Source organism: Trichechus manatus, unplaced genomic scaffold, assembly GCF_000243295.1.
Source record: "Trichechus manatus latirostris isolate Lorelei unplaced genomic scaffold, TriManLat1.0 scaffold00010, whole genome shotgun sequence".
Lineage (NCBI taxonomy): Eukaryota > Metazoa > Chordata > Mammalia > Sirenia > Trichechidae > Trichechus > Trichechus manatus.
Genome location: NW_004443946.1, coordinates 26,014,186 through 26,029,309, shown reverse-complemented (window position 1 = coordinate 26,029,309; position 15,124 = coordinate 26,014,186). Strand labels below are relative to the sequence as shown.

Genomic DNA, 15,124 nt, shown 5'->3' with positions numbered 1-15,124 from the left:
TTATACGCTTTACTGGTTTTGCTTCTCTAGAGAACCCAGCCTAAGACAAAAATGTTATCAGTAGGGATCAGTCCCTGAAGAAGGGCATCATGCTTGGTAGAGGGTCAGCAAATAAGAGCGAGACCCTCAATGAGATGGATTGACATGGTGGCCACAACAATGGGCTCAAGCATAACAACGATTGTGAGGATGGTGCAGGACTGGGCAGTGTTTCATTCTGTTGTACATCGGAACAGACTCGATGGCACCTAACAACAACATACATGTTGTTATTTGTTACCAGTTATGTCTGTATTATGAAAGATGTAATAGTTTGTCAGTGGTCACTGTTGTTTTATTCTAACACGATGTCATGGATTGAATTGTGTCCCCCAAAAATATGTGTATCAATTTGGCTAAGCCATGATTCCCAGTGTTGTGTGGTTGTCCTCCATTTTGTGATTGTAATTTTACGTTAAAGAGGATTAGGGTGGGAATGTAACACCATCCTTACTAGGTCACATCACTATTCAATGTAAAGGGAGATTCCCTAGGGTGTGGCCTGCACCACCTTTTATCTCTCGCAAATGGAGAGTTGGGCGCCCTCCTACCACAAAGAAAGCAGTGCCGGGAGCAGAGCCCGTCCTTTGGACCCGAGGTGCCTGCACAGAGAAGCTCCTAGTCCAGGGGAAGACTGATGATAAGAGAGAGAAGGCCTTCCCCTGGAGCTGATGGCCTGAATTTGGACTTGTAGACTACTAGCCTGTGAGAGATTAATTTCTTTGCTGAAGCTATCCACTTGTGGTATTTCTGTTAAAGCAGCACTAGATGACTAAGACACACGATATGGGAGAAAGGGTAGCAAAATCTCCATTAAAAAAAAAAAGGATGTACAGACATACAACTATAGAGTCACTATGAGTCAGAATCGACTCAATGGCAATGAGAACGGGAAATGGACATACAACTAGGTTTATGCTCTTTATTTTTATAGCTCTTATGTGACAATGGCTCCCTGGTTAGTGCAAAAGGTTAAGCACTAACCTTCTGTTTGCTCACATGTAAAATGGGGACAATAGGGCTCCCTCATAGGATGGCATGAAGATCACATCAAATAATGCTTGTGATGGGCTTAGAGTGTCTGGGGGCATATTAACAGTAAATGTGCAATAAATATTGGTTTTATGGGACAAGTAAAAGGTCTCAGCAGAGCTTCCATACTAAGACAGACTAAGAAGAAAGGCTAGAAATCTACTTCTGAAAACTCACCCAATGAAAACCCTGTGGAGCCCCACGGTCCAATTCTGTTGTTCATGGGAGTTGGGGGCCCACTCATTGGCAGCTGACAACAACAAGATAGAAGTACTATTCCTCCGGCATTCAATGTGGTGACATTGACCCAAGACAAATCCATACATTTCTCAAGATGTCACAAACATGCTCTGGGGGAAGAATCCTGTTTGGATTCAACCCTGACCACCTGTTTATAAATAATGTGTCCCTTAAGAGGATAAGGTCCATTCACCTCGGGCTCCGCACTCTCCAGCGCAGCCTTGTAAACAAGTACAAAATTAGTTAATGTTTGTTCTTTTTTAAAAACATATTCCCCCACACGTGCTGTTTACATCATTCTGCACGGAAATCCCCTCTGCAGACCCCTAATTCACCCCATAGTCACCAAATATTTGAGTAACTCTGGGGGCCCACCTGGGTACTAGATAGGCCTGATAAATAAGGCTCACTCTGCTCCCTCTTATATTCAGGCCCCCTCATCCACATACCTCTGGGGAGGAGGGGGAGGCAGGAAGCCCACAAGAAGATTTGGCTGGCTGGGGGGTCAGCCGGGAGGCACCCCCCAGGGTTTGTGTGCATTTGGCAACATTGTCTACCTCATCTGGCTCAGAGGCGTCAGCGTGAACAGGGCATTCTCCTCAGCCAGCCTCCCTGTCCAGAGCCAGTTTGCGGACAAAGGCTCAGTGTCGCTCTGAGAATGACAAAGGAGTGTGTTTGGGACAGGTGGGGGGAGACAAGTGGGGAATAAAGAAGTTGTGATGGGAAAAATCAGGTCTGCCGCCCCTTCCCAGACTGAGGCAGAATCCAGGGGCGACAGAGTCTGGCCAGGAAGGGGCTTGGAACGCAAGAAAAATGCGTTGGAGATGGGCAGGAGTGGCAGGGCGAGCCAAGGGAGGGGCTGCAGGAAACATCTGGGCTGGCGGAGTTCCCGAGGTGAGATGGGGCCCAGACTCGTCTCTAGCCCCAGGGGCAGGAGGCCCTCGGAGGGGCGTCAAGGCCTCGCCCTCCTCCCCGCCCCTAGAAAGCCGGGGCACTGCCATGAAGACACTGGCAGAACTTCCAGTCACACAGGGGCCAGGTCACCGCCTGCTGGCTCCACGTCAGCCCAGCCTGGTCGAACATCAACTCCACGTGTGACTTGAATGGGGTCTCTCTGCTTGTTTTCAGCTTTTCTTTGGTGGGTAAGATCACTCACCTTGCTTCACAAGAATGTTTACCAAGTGTATTTGACTTAAAAACAAACACCAATTCATTCAACAATTATCAAATGTTTGGAGAGCCTTGATGAATCTGAAGCATCATTACGTATCTGTAATGACATTTGCATATTCACATATAACTTGTCTTCTAAATCACTCATGAACCTACCTATAGCCCAAGAGGGGAATTCGGATCCTTGCCAGTTGGGAAAACAGTGCTCCCCCAAAGGATGCCTTGCCACATGTGGACAGGGGCAGGACAGGGCACAGGCCCCTGACTCTTCCCTAGAAAGGGCAGCTCTTGTGCCATTTCTACAACCTGACACAACAGGGCCACGAGGGCTGGGTTCCTACATGGCAGTGCTGTGGGCTGGGCCATCACTGCACACTCAGTCTTCACCGTCAGGTTCCCACAAAGGCTGAGGGCACTGAACAGATCAACCAACCAAACCTGTTGCCGTCTAGTCGATCCTGACTCATAGTGACCCTACAGGGCAGAGTAGAACTGCCGCATAGCGTTTCCAAGGCTGTAAATCTTTATGGAAGCAGATTGCCACATTTTTTCACAGTGGAGCAGCTGGTGGTTTCCAAATGCCAACCTTTCAATTAGTAGCGGAACACTTAACCACTGCGCCACCAGGGCTGTCTGCCCTGAAAAAACACCCCTGCAATTAGGTTCTGAATGCCCACTGAACTAACCCGAGAGCCACAGGACCGTCCCAGTTCTCCTAGCCTGGCCCCACAGGGCACAGACACGCAAGAAATCAAAGTGAAGGCAGACGCTCTCTCACTGGACTGCATCCAACCCTGCATCATCAGACAGTGCTGGGCACTGCGCAGATGCCCAAGATATAAAGTCCCTTCCCTTTTACAGTCCCCAAGCCTGAGGAAGTTTTCAAGCAAACTGGATGTCCCTGTGGCAGGACTATTAGAAGATCCCTGAACTGGGAGGGGAAGGGACGATTGGCTGGGCTAGAAGACCTGAAATCACGGCTTCCGGCGCAAACCTCGCGAGGTGGAGGACACCGCCAGGGGCGACCTAACCTGTAAACACGGTATACACTGGCTTGCATTGAGCAAGGCAGCACAGGGGCTTTACTTGTATTTAGTTGCTGATCTGTGGTGAGCAACTTCACATGGGTTTCACCTTCTTGATGTGGTGGGGGACAGGTGAAACTGTGCAGTGCAGATTGGTGGGAAGGCACAATTGGGCCCATTCAGTACTTTGCTTATCAGGTAATGAGGCCCTGGATGGCAGAGGCATTTTCAACATTTCAGAACTTGAAGAAATCACACATTCATATCTATCTGGCCCACGCGAGTTAAAACCCTAGTCATCTCATTAAACAACTGTGATCCTGATTTTATGGAAAATGTAGGTTAAGCTGATTAGAAAACAGAAAAACAAATTATTAATAAATCAGTTTCATGGTGGGCAAAGTATTTGAAAATCTGGGTGCAGGATAAAGGCCCAAAAATTTCTCCTCAGTTTGAGAGCCTAACGTGTCCATCATGGTGACAGACACTGTACGGAGATGCGCTAGTCTTCAAAGGACTCGCTTAAATTCTCACGTTGTTGCTATTGTTAGGTGCTGTCCAGTCGGTTCCTACTCATAGCGACCCTATGTACAACAGAATGAAACATTGCCCAGTCCTGCCCCATTCTCACAATCGTTGTTATGCTTGAGCCCATTGTTGCAGCCACTGTGTCAGTCCATCTCCTTAAGGGTCTTCCTCTTTTTCAAGGACCATCTACTCTACCAAGCATGATGTCCTTCTCCAGGGACTAGTCCCTCCTGATAACATGTCCAAAGTATATGAGATGAAGTCTCATCATCCTCGCTTCTAAGAAACATTCTGGCTGTACTTCTTACAAGACAGATTTGTTTGTTCTTCTGGCAGTCCATGGTATATTCACTATTCTTTGCCAATACCATAATTCAAAGGCATCAACTCTTCTTCAGTCTTCCTTATTCACTGTCCAGCTTTTGCATGCATATAAGGTGATTGAAAACACCATGGCTTGGGTCAGGTGCACCTTAGTCCTTAAAGTGACATCTTTGCTTTTTAACACTCTAAAGAGGTCTTTTGCAGTAGATTTGCCCAATGCAATTCGTCGTTTGATTTCTTGACTGCTGCTTCCGTGGGTGTTGATTGTGGATCCAAATAAAATGAAACTTCAATCTTTTCTGCATTTATCATGATGGTCCTTATTGGTCCAGAGGTGAGAATTTTTGTTTTCTTTATGTTGAGGTGTAATCCATACTGAAGGCTGTGGTCTTTGATCTTCATCAGTAAGTGCTTCAAGTCATCTTCACTTTCGGCAAGCAAAGCTGCGTCATCCACATACTGCAGGTTGTTAATGAGTCCTCCCCCAATCCTGATGCCACATTCTTCTTCATATAGTCCAGCTTCTCAGATTATTTGCTCAGCATACAGATTGAATAAGTGTGATGAAAGGATACAACCCTGACACACACCTTTACTGACTTTAAACCACCCTGTACCCCCTTGTTCTGTTCTAACGACTACCTCTTGGTCTAACTACAGGTTCCTCCTGAGCACAATTAAGTGTTCTGGAATTCCCATTCTTTGCAATATTATCCATAATTTGTTATGGTCCACAGTCGAATACCTTTGCATAGTCAGTAAAACACAGGTAAACATCTTTCTGGTATTCTCTGCTTTCAGCCATGATCTATTTGACATCAGCAATGATATCCCTTGTTTCATGCCCTCTTCTGAATTTCTGGCAGTTCCATTGATGTACTGCTGCAACTGCTTTTGAATGATCTTCAGCAAAATTTTACTTGTGTGTGATACGAATGCTACTGTTCGATAATTTCTGCATTCTGTTGGGTAACAACACTTGTCAAGAATCGCAAAACTCAAAGACATACGCTATGGGTAAAAGGGTAATTAAATCCTTCCTCTTTTGCATGAGAAATTGATGTTAGGTTACATACACTACATCAAATACTACATAATTAAAATAATTTTAGAAAAAAAGTCCTGGAGATCTGCTTTTGTAAAGATTACAGCTTAGAAACACATGGGTGGGGTAGTTCTACTCTGTCACATAGGGTCACTGAGTCAGAATCAACTCAATGACATTCAACAGTAAGAGGTACGTCACCTCTTCTTCCAAGAATCAGGCCTCCAAGTCTTCTCCTGAGGCCTCCCCCTATCCCTGTTAGAGGGCATGGTATACCAGGCATAGACAGCCAGCCTGGGAAGAGAACGTCTTTTGTCAAGCACACAAGACTTCAGGTGTTAAAAGGCCCCTGTGGCGGGTTAGGTCATCATCCTTCATGGTTTTTACAAGCCATTTAATGAAGGAGGTATATTCTAAGGAAATAAACAGATATGGTTAGCTAATTGGGTTTTCCTCTGAATAAAGCCACCAACATTTATTCAAAACCCAATGACTTTGGGGTCTCCCACGCACTTCTTCCTTTCTGATTTTCCTTTTGTGTGTATTCTTTGCCTTCTAGTCAATTCAGGTTCTTCCCTTCTTTTAAGACTCAGTTCAGCACTTTGTTTCTGGAGAAAACTTTAATCTTAACTCCCTCCCCCTTCTCCTTATTTTTCACGGATCTTCCTTTACTTTGCCATTTCCATTCTACTGATGTTAAGCCAACATAGTACTTGCTTGTACTGACGTATGTTTGTCATTTCACTTTTAACCACATCCTAAGCTACTGGCGGACAGGGTCTCTCTCTGTCCCCCCACACAGTGCACAGACGAGTCTACAGCAGAGTGGTGAGCTGGGCTGACAGAAAACTGTACTTACTCAGTGATGCAGGAAATCCAGCCTTACTCCTCCTGCTTCTCAAGCACGTTCCTCATTCTCAAGAGCACAATTGTCCAGGCCCTGAAAATCAGAAACCTCTCCCAGTTGATGTGGGCAAATCAAGATGCTTTTGTGGCAGACTATAGTGATACTGCCTGCAAGATTCATGAAATAACAATGCTTCCAAATCCCAAAGGAGGGGATGAACACCTCCCGCTGCTCCCCCTTAGTCAGTGTGGCCAGGAACTCATCCTTTTCCTATCTGCCCCTTCTGAAGACAATGGCCAACTCTGGTTTTTCCCCCCCACAAACTTGTACCTGACCAATCCTTCCCAACATAGAAACAAAGTTTGTCAAAGTTTGGGAGTAGAGTGATTAAGAGATTCTATGCCCTACCAGGTCACTAAAAGTAGTGTTGCTTTTTTCCATTAGTGTGACCTACATCATATTTTAAGGTAATCCTCTAGCACATGAAGTATCTGCGTTACTGTAACATACACGTCCTCTAAGTTTATAACTTGTTTTGAGTCTTTACATTAATATGAGTTAAAGTTTCTAGAAAAAATATTTCTCAGAAACTAAGTATTAAGGATCGTTGTTTTGAGGTTTTTTATAAACAGATTTAATATTGCACCCTTCAGAGGCATGGCCTGCTGTAACTCACACCATTTTATTCTAAGCGAAGGACAGAAATGCATTTGTGTTTCTAAACTTTCTCTGATAATTTCTGAGCAGTTCTCAGAGTTACACATTTTAATACTTTTATGTAAGAAAACTAGCACAGCTGGATTCATGCAGTCTTTATTAATTTGAAAAGTACAGGAAAATCTGCAATCATCTATCAAAATTATATCTTACCGAGAGTTTGAAAGGTATTTAAAAAAAGGTGTATTCGCAGTCTGAATTATGTACAAAGCAGTGTCTGTAGAAGACAATGAACACGAGTGAATGATCCCACTGAAGGCCCCATTCTAGCACCTCCAATTGCACCATAAACCAAGACAACCCTGTACTCGCTAAACAGCTGATTTTGAAGTTGCCTAGTTTCAACAATTATTTCAAAAGGAAAATTGCTTTCTGGGAAGCTTTTCCTACTACACAGACCAACCAGAAGTGCTAGCAACACATTCCAGGGTCCAGGGTGGGTCCAGCTCCTCTCTAGTGGCAATGTTGCCACATCCAGCTAGAAGTACACTGCTGCTGAGGCACCTGGGAAACGGCTTTGACATCTGAGGAGGGGTTCATTTCAGCACCAGGCTGCTTTTTAATACATAAATCTGAGGTTTAAAGTGCCCAACTAGGCTATGTTTGCTTGTGGCCGCCTAAACTGCAATCTTGATCTTGCAGAGGCGTTTCCTACCAGATAAAAAAACTATTCAGATGATGACATCCAGATGATTCTGAGATTTAGCAAAAAATGACTGAGAAAAAGGAGTACTTTACCAGAGGACTGGTTCTCAAAGAATCAAGTCACCTTTTAACATCAGTTTTCTAAGTCCACCACCTCCTCTGTGGAATGAAACTATTCACAATGCCTACAGATGCTGCAGTTGTCAGAACAGACTGTGCCATGGCAGTGGAGCCTTCAATAATGGTGAAAAGTGGTAACTGACAGGGACCCAACATTTCAGAGAAGTTAAAAATGTGATATGCCAGAAAATAAAGAGATTACAGCTGTACTCCGAGGATGTATCTTACTCATCTTTGTATCCTTAGATTCCATGCCAGCACCATGCCAAGAACATACAAGACACTAATCTTTTCCTAGTGATTTAGGAAATAATATTAGAATCATTTATTCCCTCTCCTTGAGCAGAGAGAATGTGACCCAGCTGGAGCTGGGCTCACAAGGACTCACCAGGACGCATCAACTGGGCCCTGAAGTATAAAGACAATAGCTAAGATACTCTTGGAAAATATCTTTTAGGGAAACTTTCACATAAATACAAACAGAACACAAAAGACTTTTACTCTTTATCTTTTTCTATGAGCATTTAGTGAATAGAAATTTGTTGGACCAATGATGACCTTCCTGTCATTACTGGAACCTGTACCAATGACTGTTAAGAAAGACTATTCAAAATGTAGGATCACAGTTTCTAGCCAATCTGTGAAAAGCTAAGCTTCCAGTGGTTTTGCCCATTTGTAATGTTAATATATACTGATGACTCTGTAATGGTTTTTGGACTCGGGCAGACATGGCTGTGGCAGCATGCTTGTCCGTTTTCCCATTCTTGCCTACTCTGTAATATTCTTTGAACTAGGGCAGACATGGCTCTAGCAGCATGCTTCTCCATTTTTCCACATTTGTCTGTTCTATTTCCTTGGATTCAGGCAGACATTCTAGCTCTGGCAGCATGCTTGTCCGCTTCCCATTTTTGTCCTTTTGAATATATGTCGAATAAAGCTTTCTTTTTGCTTCACTAGACTTTGTGATGGTTTTACCCTACAACACTAGTGGGTTCCGAGCTCCTTTCCTTCCAGGGTTAGATCAGGAATGGTCTAATATGCAAAGCTCAGCACTGGGAGTCAGGGATCAGAGGCCTCCTTTTGATGACTGCTAAAGGATCCTGTAAGACCTCATTTGGTTGCTTAACTTCTGCTTCACATTCTGCAAATTATGATCAAGATTGCACGTGGCAAGTTGCTGAGGCCAAGTAAAGGCCAAGCAGTAAACATATTATTTTTTTATCGGTATCTACTACAAAAGAGGGATCCTTAAGATCAGGACACTTTAAAAAATGGAGATCCGAGAATTGAAAGTAAAAACATCCATCTTTAGTTGTTTTGTTGCTTCTGTAGTGACATCAATCAACTGCTACTTATGACTGTTTTCTTCCAAGTTGCTTAGAAAGCTTCCCTCTCTCCATTTCTTCCTGATTGAGAAACGTAGTCATTTACAGTGAGAGCTGTGACCCTGAATCACACACTAACCTAGTGAGACTCAAAAACAGGAAAGGGACTACTTCTTCTCTGAAAAAACTCTACAAATCCTTCAAATATAGTATTTCCACAGGCTAGCTGGTAGCCACATTCTGTATAAAAATACTCTTTATTCTGTAAGCCAGTCAAATCGGGACACTCGGTGGCCACTTCCCTTCCTACTGTCGTCTTTTGTTTCATTAAGCAGGTTAGCTCGGCTGCTCATGCTTTATCATTGGTCGGCCCGGCTCCCAGGCAGCTCCTCTGCCTACGTATAAGGACACATCCTCTGTGGAACTGCTACTGTTTTCTCTGGTGACAATCTATTTTTCACGGTGGAAGGCTAGCATTTTGATAATTCAGGAACTACCGAACTAATTCTAAAAAGAATGTCTGATGTTAAAGTTCTGTGGCTGTGATCAGTGATTTAGACATTAAATGGGTTCTCTCTCTGTGGTTTTAAATGTGGCTGAGATGTGGCTCATTGTTGTTGATAGGTGCCACTGAGTCGGTTCCGACTCACAGCAACCCTACATACAACAGAACGAAACACTGCCCAGTCCTGTGCCATCCTCACAATCCTTGCTATGTTTGAACCCACTGTTGCAGCCAATGTGTCATATCCTTGAGGGTCTTCCTCTTTTTCACTAACCCTCTATACTTCATCAAGCATGATGTCCTTCTCCAGGGACTGGTCCCTCCTGATAGCATGTCCAAAGTATATGAGACTAAGTCTCGTCATCCTTGCTTCTAAGGAGCATTCTGGATGTACTTCTTCCAAGACAGATTTGTTTGTTCTTCTGGCAATCCATGATATATTCAGTATTCTTTGCCAACACCATAATTCAAAGGCATCAGTTCTTCTTCGGTCTTCCTTATTCATTGTCCAGCTTTCACATGCATACAAGGCGACTGAAAACATGATGGCTTGGGTCAGGCACACTTCAGTCAGAGTGACATCTTTGCTTCTTAACACTTTAAAGAGGTCTTTTGCAGCAGATTTGCCCAATGCAATACACATCATCTAGTTTCTTGACCGCTGCTTCCATGGGTGTTGATTGTGGATCCAAATAAAATGAAATCCTTGACAACTTGAATCTTTCCCTCGTTTATCATGATGTTGCTTATTGGTCTAGTTGGGGGGATTTTTGTATTTCTTTATGTTGAAGTGTAATTCATCCTGATGGCTGTATGATGATCTTCATCAGTAAGTGCTTCAAGTCCTCTTCATTGGCAGAAAGTGACAGATTTATTGCAATCTTTCCACATAAAACATATAGTAGATAGACTGAATTTAAATACTCTATCTCACACACCCCACACATGAAGGATATAACACATTGGGGACCCTTGCACAAATAAACTATTCTAGATCAGGGCTCCCTCAAGAATTCTTGGAATCACAAATTGGTGTTCAGGTGGCTTTGTTGTAGTGTTTCAACCACGTACGTTTTCTAGGGGATAATGGCCATGCTGCCACGTATGCAAGAGAAGAGAATCTTAGAGAAAAGGGGCTAATAAAAATTAATAAATAAATTGAGATGAGAACCTAGCAACCACCCTAAGCCCCATTCTTTCTTTGCATAGCTCTTATTTTTCCTGCAGTTCCCAACTGCCTAATATGAGGGAGTTTTTACTTATACTTAGGTTAGTAGGTTAGTACCAGCACACAACTTCTAAATTTAGTTTCTTATCAGAAATATCTCACGACAGAAAACAAATATTCCAAGCTCCAAGGAGATACTCCAAACTTGGTCATATGATGGGCAGGAAGAAAAAGCAGCAGGCAAAAGAAGGAGAACCTGGCCTTTCTTCAGCCACAGAAGGAAGCTAACAGTCTGACCACCACAGCTAAGGGTTCTCTGCAGTAAAAGCAGGGTTGCACCCCGGCAGGCTTCACTGAGAAGTGTCATGTGCACACAGGCCGACAGCTCTGTTTCTGTGCTTTGTCTAACAGTACAGAGCCTGAACTCCACTGTAACTTCAGCCTGTACCTCCACTGTGCCATCTCACACAAAGGTACATTGAGACAAAGGGTAATGTACATGAGAAACCACAAAACACCCATTGTGGGGCTCTGGAGGACTCTTCTTCCTTCTTTTGGCTGCTGCTTCTCCTCCTGGCCCCAGGTTCTCCCACAGCTTGCCAAGGGAAATAATGGCTTCTCCAAACTCTTGCTTTGTACTGGTTCGACTGGTACTGGTACGACTGATTCATAAACTTTATAAACCACCAGCTTTTGGCTATTAGTTCTAATTCTGACCTACTGTCAGAGACAATGGTTATAGTTAAAAAAGAAGAGCCAGGACAGAAAGTGCTTCACCAGCCATTTTACTCTTCTTTAATTCTACTGTCTTTGGGCACACATCTTATTTGCTATTGGAGAAATTATGACAGCAAGGCTGACAGCACTGATTCATAACACATTCTTTGCATCACACACAGAGTAAAATCATGGAATAACTGGGTCATCTGCTACAACAGAGCTGTCTTATTCGCCGTATAAGAGAAATGCTTGTGGGTGGGAGTGAAGGAGTGATGGGGAACAGAGGCGACATCTGGAGTCAAATGAACTTACAAGCATGTCTAAAAATGAGGAACTTGGTGGAAAATCTAGAATTTACCTAAGGATGATTATTTCCAGAAATTACTGAATTTGGAACCTGAGGTTGAGACTCAGAGGATAAATCAACCTCAAATAAGCTTTGGGAAAAATGGCAACCATAGATGGCAATGGAGTTTCAGTGCTTGAGAACATAAATTGTCAAAATCAACCTACACATCTGTTGTAACTCAAGGAAGAACAAAAATCTTATTTGAAAATGACAAGTCTATAGCAAAAACTGAAAACGAGAGTTTGAACCCCTTTCCATCTTTCCATTTTGCTCTGGTGCCTGCTCTCCTCACTGTAGCTCCTGAAAAGGTCCAGAATTCAACTAATACAGGATTACTGGGCTGATTTTCAAGATGTAGTTTAAGATGAAGAGTCCTGTTTGGTTTAAACCACTTCATGTAACCTCTTGGTGATGGTAGTCCTGAGAGTCCATAGTGTTGGTAAAATCTACCTGTGACCAAGGGTTAAACTGCTGGTAGGAGCACAGCAACTTCTTGGCCCATCATCTTCCCTTGTTTCTGTCCCTCAGATCTGGCAGTTTCTGCACCGAGGGACTCAGTCTACCACGATGAAGTATGTTCAAAACCATTTTCTGTAGACACCTGCCTTTCAGTGCCCAATACTGCAGGTGGCCAGGAAAACTTGGAAGGAAGCTGTAAAAAGTCCAGCTGGGAATCTTGAGTTTGTTAGATGTGGACACAGGAGAATCACCTTCGTCCTCCCCAGATTTTATTATAGTCAAAACGAGAAAAATCCATGAGATTCCAATTGTAACTATGCTAAATATAAAATTGATGGAATGCTAATTGGTCCATAAAGGGCTGCACAAGATAATCTGTGGCAAAGTAGAAAACAAGCCCAAAGGTGATAGAGATTGGAAGCGCCGGCAATGCTTTCTTGAAAATGGCGAGGAGCAATAATGTAAGGCACAAACCCTGTGGAGAAGAGGGGAAAAGACACAAACGCACATGTAACTGTGGAAGTAGTGTATGTGCAAAGTTAATCACAACCCTTGGTTTTAACTGAATACCACCCTTTTGGGATAAATTTCAGAACAAATACTTTCATTAAATCTGTAACGAGAGCCATTAAAAACAAACGTAGCTTCCCAATACAAGGGAAACACCGTTTATTTTCCTGTGCAACAGAGTTCACTATGCATATACATTGTTAATATTTCACCCCCTAATTGTAGGCAAGGAATAGAGTCTGAAAATAAGTAAAAATATTTTTGGAAAAAAAACAGTAATTTCTATCTAAAAATATTTAGTTGGCCTCTGTGGTTTCAGTTTGGCTAACTGAAATCCCAGAGGGAAGAGCATTCTTTAGGCTGTGTGGGGTCTAACAAAGACATGCTCATAGAACAAACTGATACCAAAGGTTTGTTTATGAAGAGTATACTGCTTTCTTGTAAACACTGAGCCTCTGTTGTATAGTTTACTTTTTACCCTAGTTACTGAGACACTGACTACAAAGTCTGGGGACTGAGCCTACTTCAGTTTATCAAGAAGTAATTTTCTTCTTAAAAGATACAAGACCAATAAATAATTTCATATCCAGAAAGCTAACCTCAAAAGGGAAATAAAATACATGAAAATTCCAGTTGGCTATATAGCATGACAAATTACAAATGTAACTATAAAATAAATGCATAATTGAAGCTCTTCCATCACTCATCTAACTTTACTCACATGCTATATGTCACATATGTTAAAGATAATTACATTTTTAGTAAAAATAGCAATGAGAAATATTTTATGAATTACTGACTTCAATCATGGTTTTGAAAGCCTCAGGGTTCATGCTGTGGCACTATAAGGAAGATCTCTATAGGATCATGCATTGCGTTAGCCTTTCTCACCTATAACTTGCTGTTCAAAGTAACACTGGATGCTACAGGTTGTGTCATTAAACATAAAACAACAACCAAACCCTCAGTAACTAAGACCAGGGCCTAAGAGAAGATGTGTTTACCCCTAAGACTGCTCTCTAGCAGAGCTGTTTTCATACGAATCTAGGCTGTTGGGCTTGACTGTTGGGCTTGACCCAGTAGTTCCTAATCAGAAGTACTTACCAGAATTTCCTGGGGAACTTTTTAAAAATACACAATGGAAACATAAATAAGAATACACTGGGGCGGGGCTCATAGTTTTATAAGTGCCCAGGTGATTCTAATGCAAGGCCAGAGTGGAAAGCTAGTCAAGTAAAGTCCAATTATCTGAGTTGTTAAAAAGCTCCCCCAGGTGACTGGAACACCCAGCTCACCTGGGGCTAAAACAGAACTGCCTTAAAGGGACAGAGTAATCAGAGTTTTGAGATTAGGATTCTGACACATTTTTATTCGTGTATACTCACAATTAATATGGCTACAAAACAAGCTATGGTTGTGTTCCAGTCTCCACTCGCTGTTGCTGAGGCTTTACCAACCAGAACACTATAGAAAATGAAATCTCCCAGTCCAAGTTTTACTCCCCCTAAAGAGGAAAGATTAAAAATATAAAAAAGGTTGTCAATCTTTGCTATCATCTCACAATTTCAAAAGATGACTCCCCTACTCCACCCTGCAATGAATGAGAAGTCAGTAAATGATACCATACAACACTAGGCTTTAGTGGGTATCTTATAACTTGGTCTCTATTTTTTACAATAGAAGTAAGTATCCCAGTAGTCTAACAGTAGATATTGCTGTTATATATCAATAGTAATAACAACAATTAATTGGCACCTATTGAATGCCTACTTTATACCTGACACTTGTGCTACAAAATCTCACAAGATCCCCTAAGAGATAGGTATCATCTCCCATTTTTAAAAAACAGATAAAACTGATATGAGGTATAATTTACCTCATAAAATTCTCCCATTGTAAGCGTGCAATTCAATAAATGTATTACACTTACAGAGCTGTGCAACCATCATCACAATCCATCACAATTCCATCACCCCAATAAGAGTAATTATTTACAGTTACTCCCCACCCCTAGCCTTAGGCAACCACTGATCCACTTTCAGTCTCTCTAAATTTGCCTTTTCTAAGCATTTCATATTAATATGACGTCTTTTGCATCTGGCTTCCTTCACTTAATGTTTTTGCGGTTAATTCATGATATTGCATGTATCTGCAATTTAACCCTTTTTATTGCTGAACAGTTTTCCATTTATGGATATACCACATTTTATTTACCCATTTATCAGTTAATGGATATTTGGGTTGTTTTCAGTTTTTGGCTACTATAAATAATATAGCTGTGATCACTCATGTAGACATAGTTTTCATTTCCCTTGAGCACATTCCTAAGACTGGAATTGCTGGATTGTATGGT

The 15,124-nt window shown here is 42.4% G+C and overlaps 1 protein-coding gene across 5 annotated transcripts in view; it reads right to left on the bottom strand.

Moving 5' to 3' along the window:
- Positions 1–10,868: 10,868 nt before the first annotated feature.
- The window catches only part of PSEN1 (presenilin 1), a 75,011-nt gene continuing 70,755 nt past the window's right edge, over positions 10,869–15,124 (bottom strand). For all 5 annotated transcript variants that reach the window (XM_023726352.1, XM_004371014.2, XM_023726353.1 and 2 more), the window contains 2 exons: positions 14,157–14,275; positions 10,869–12,736 (listed from right to left, as the gene is read on the bottom strand). In XM_023726352.1, the coding sequence (XP_023582120.1) occupies positions 12,581–12,736; positions 14,157–14,275 (275 nt within the window). In that variant the 3' untranslated portion in view covers positions 10,869–12,580. The remainder of the gene's footprint in view (positions 12,737–14,156; positions 14,276–15,124) is intronic.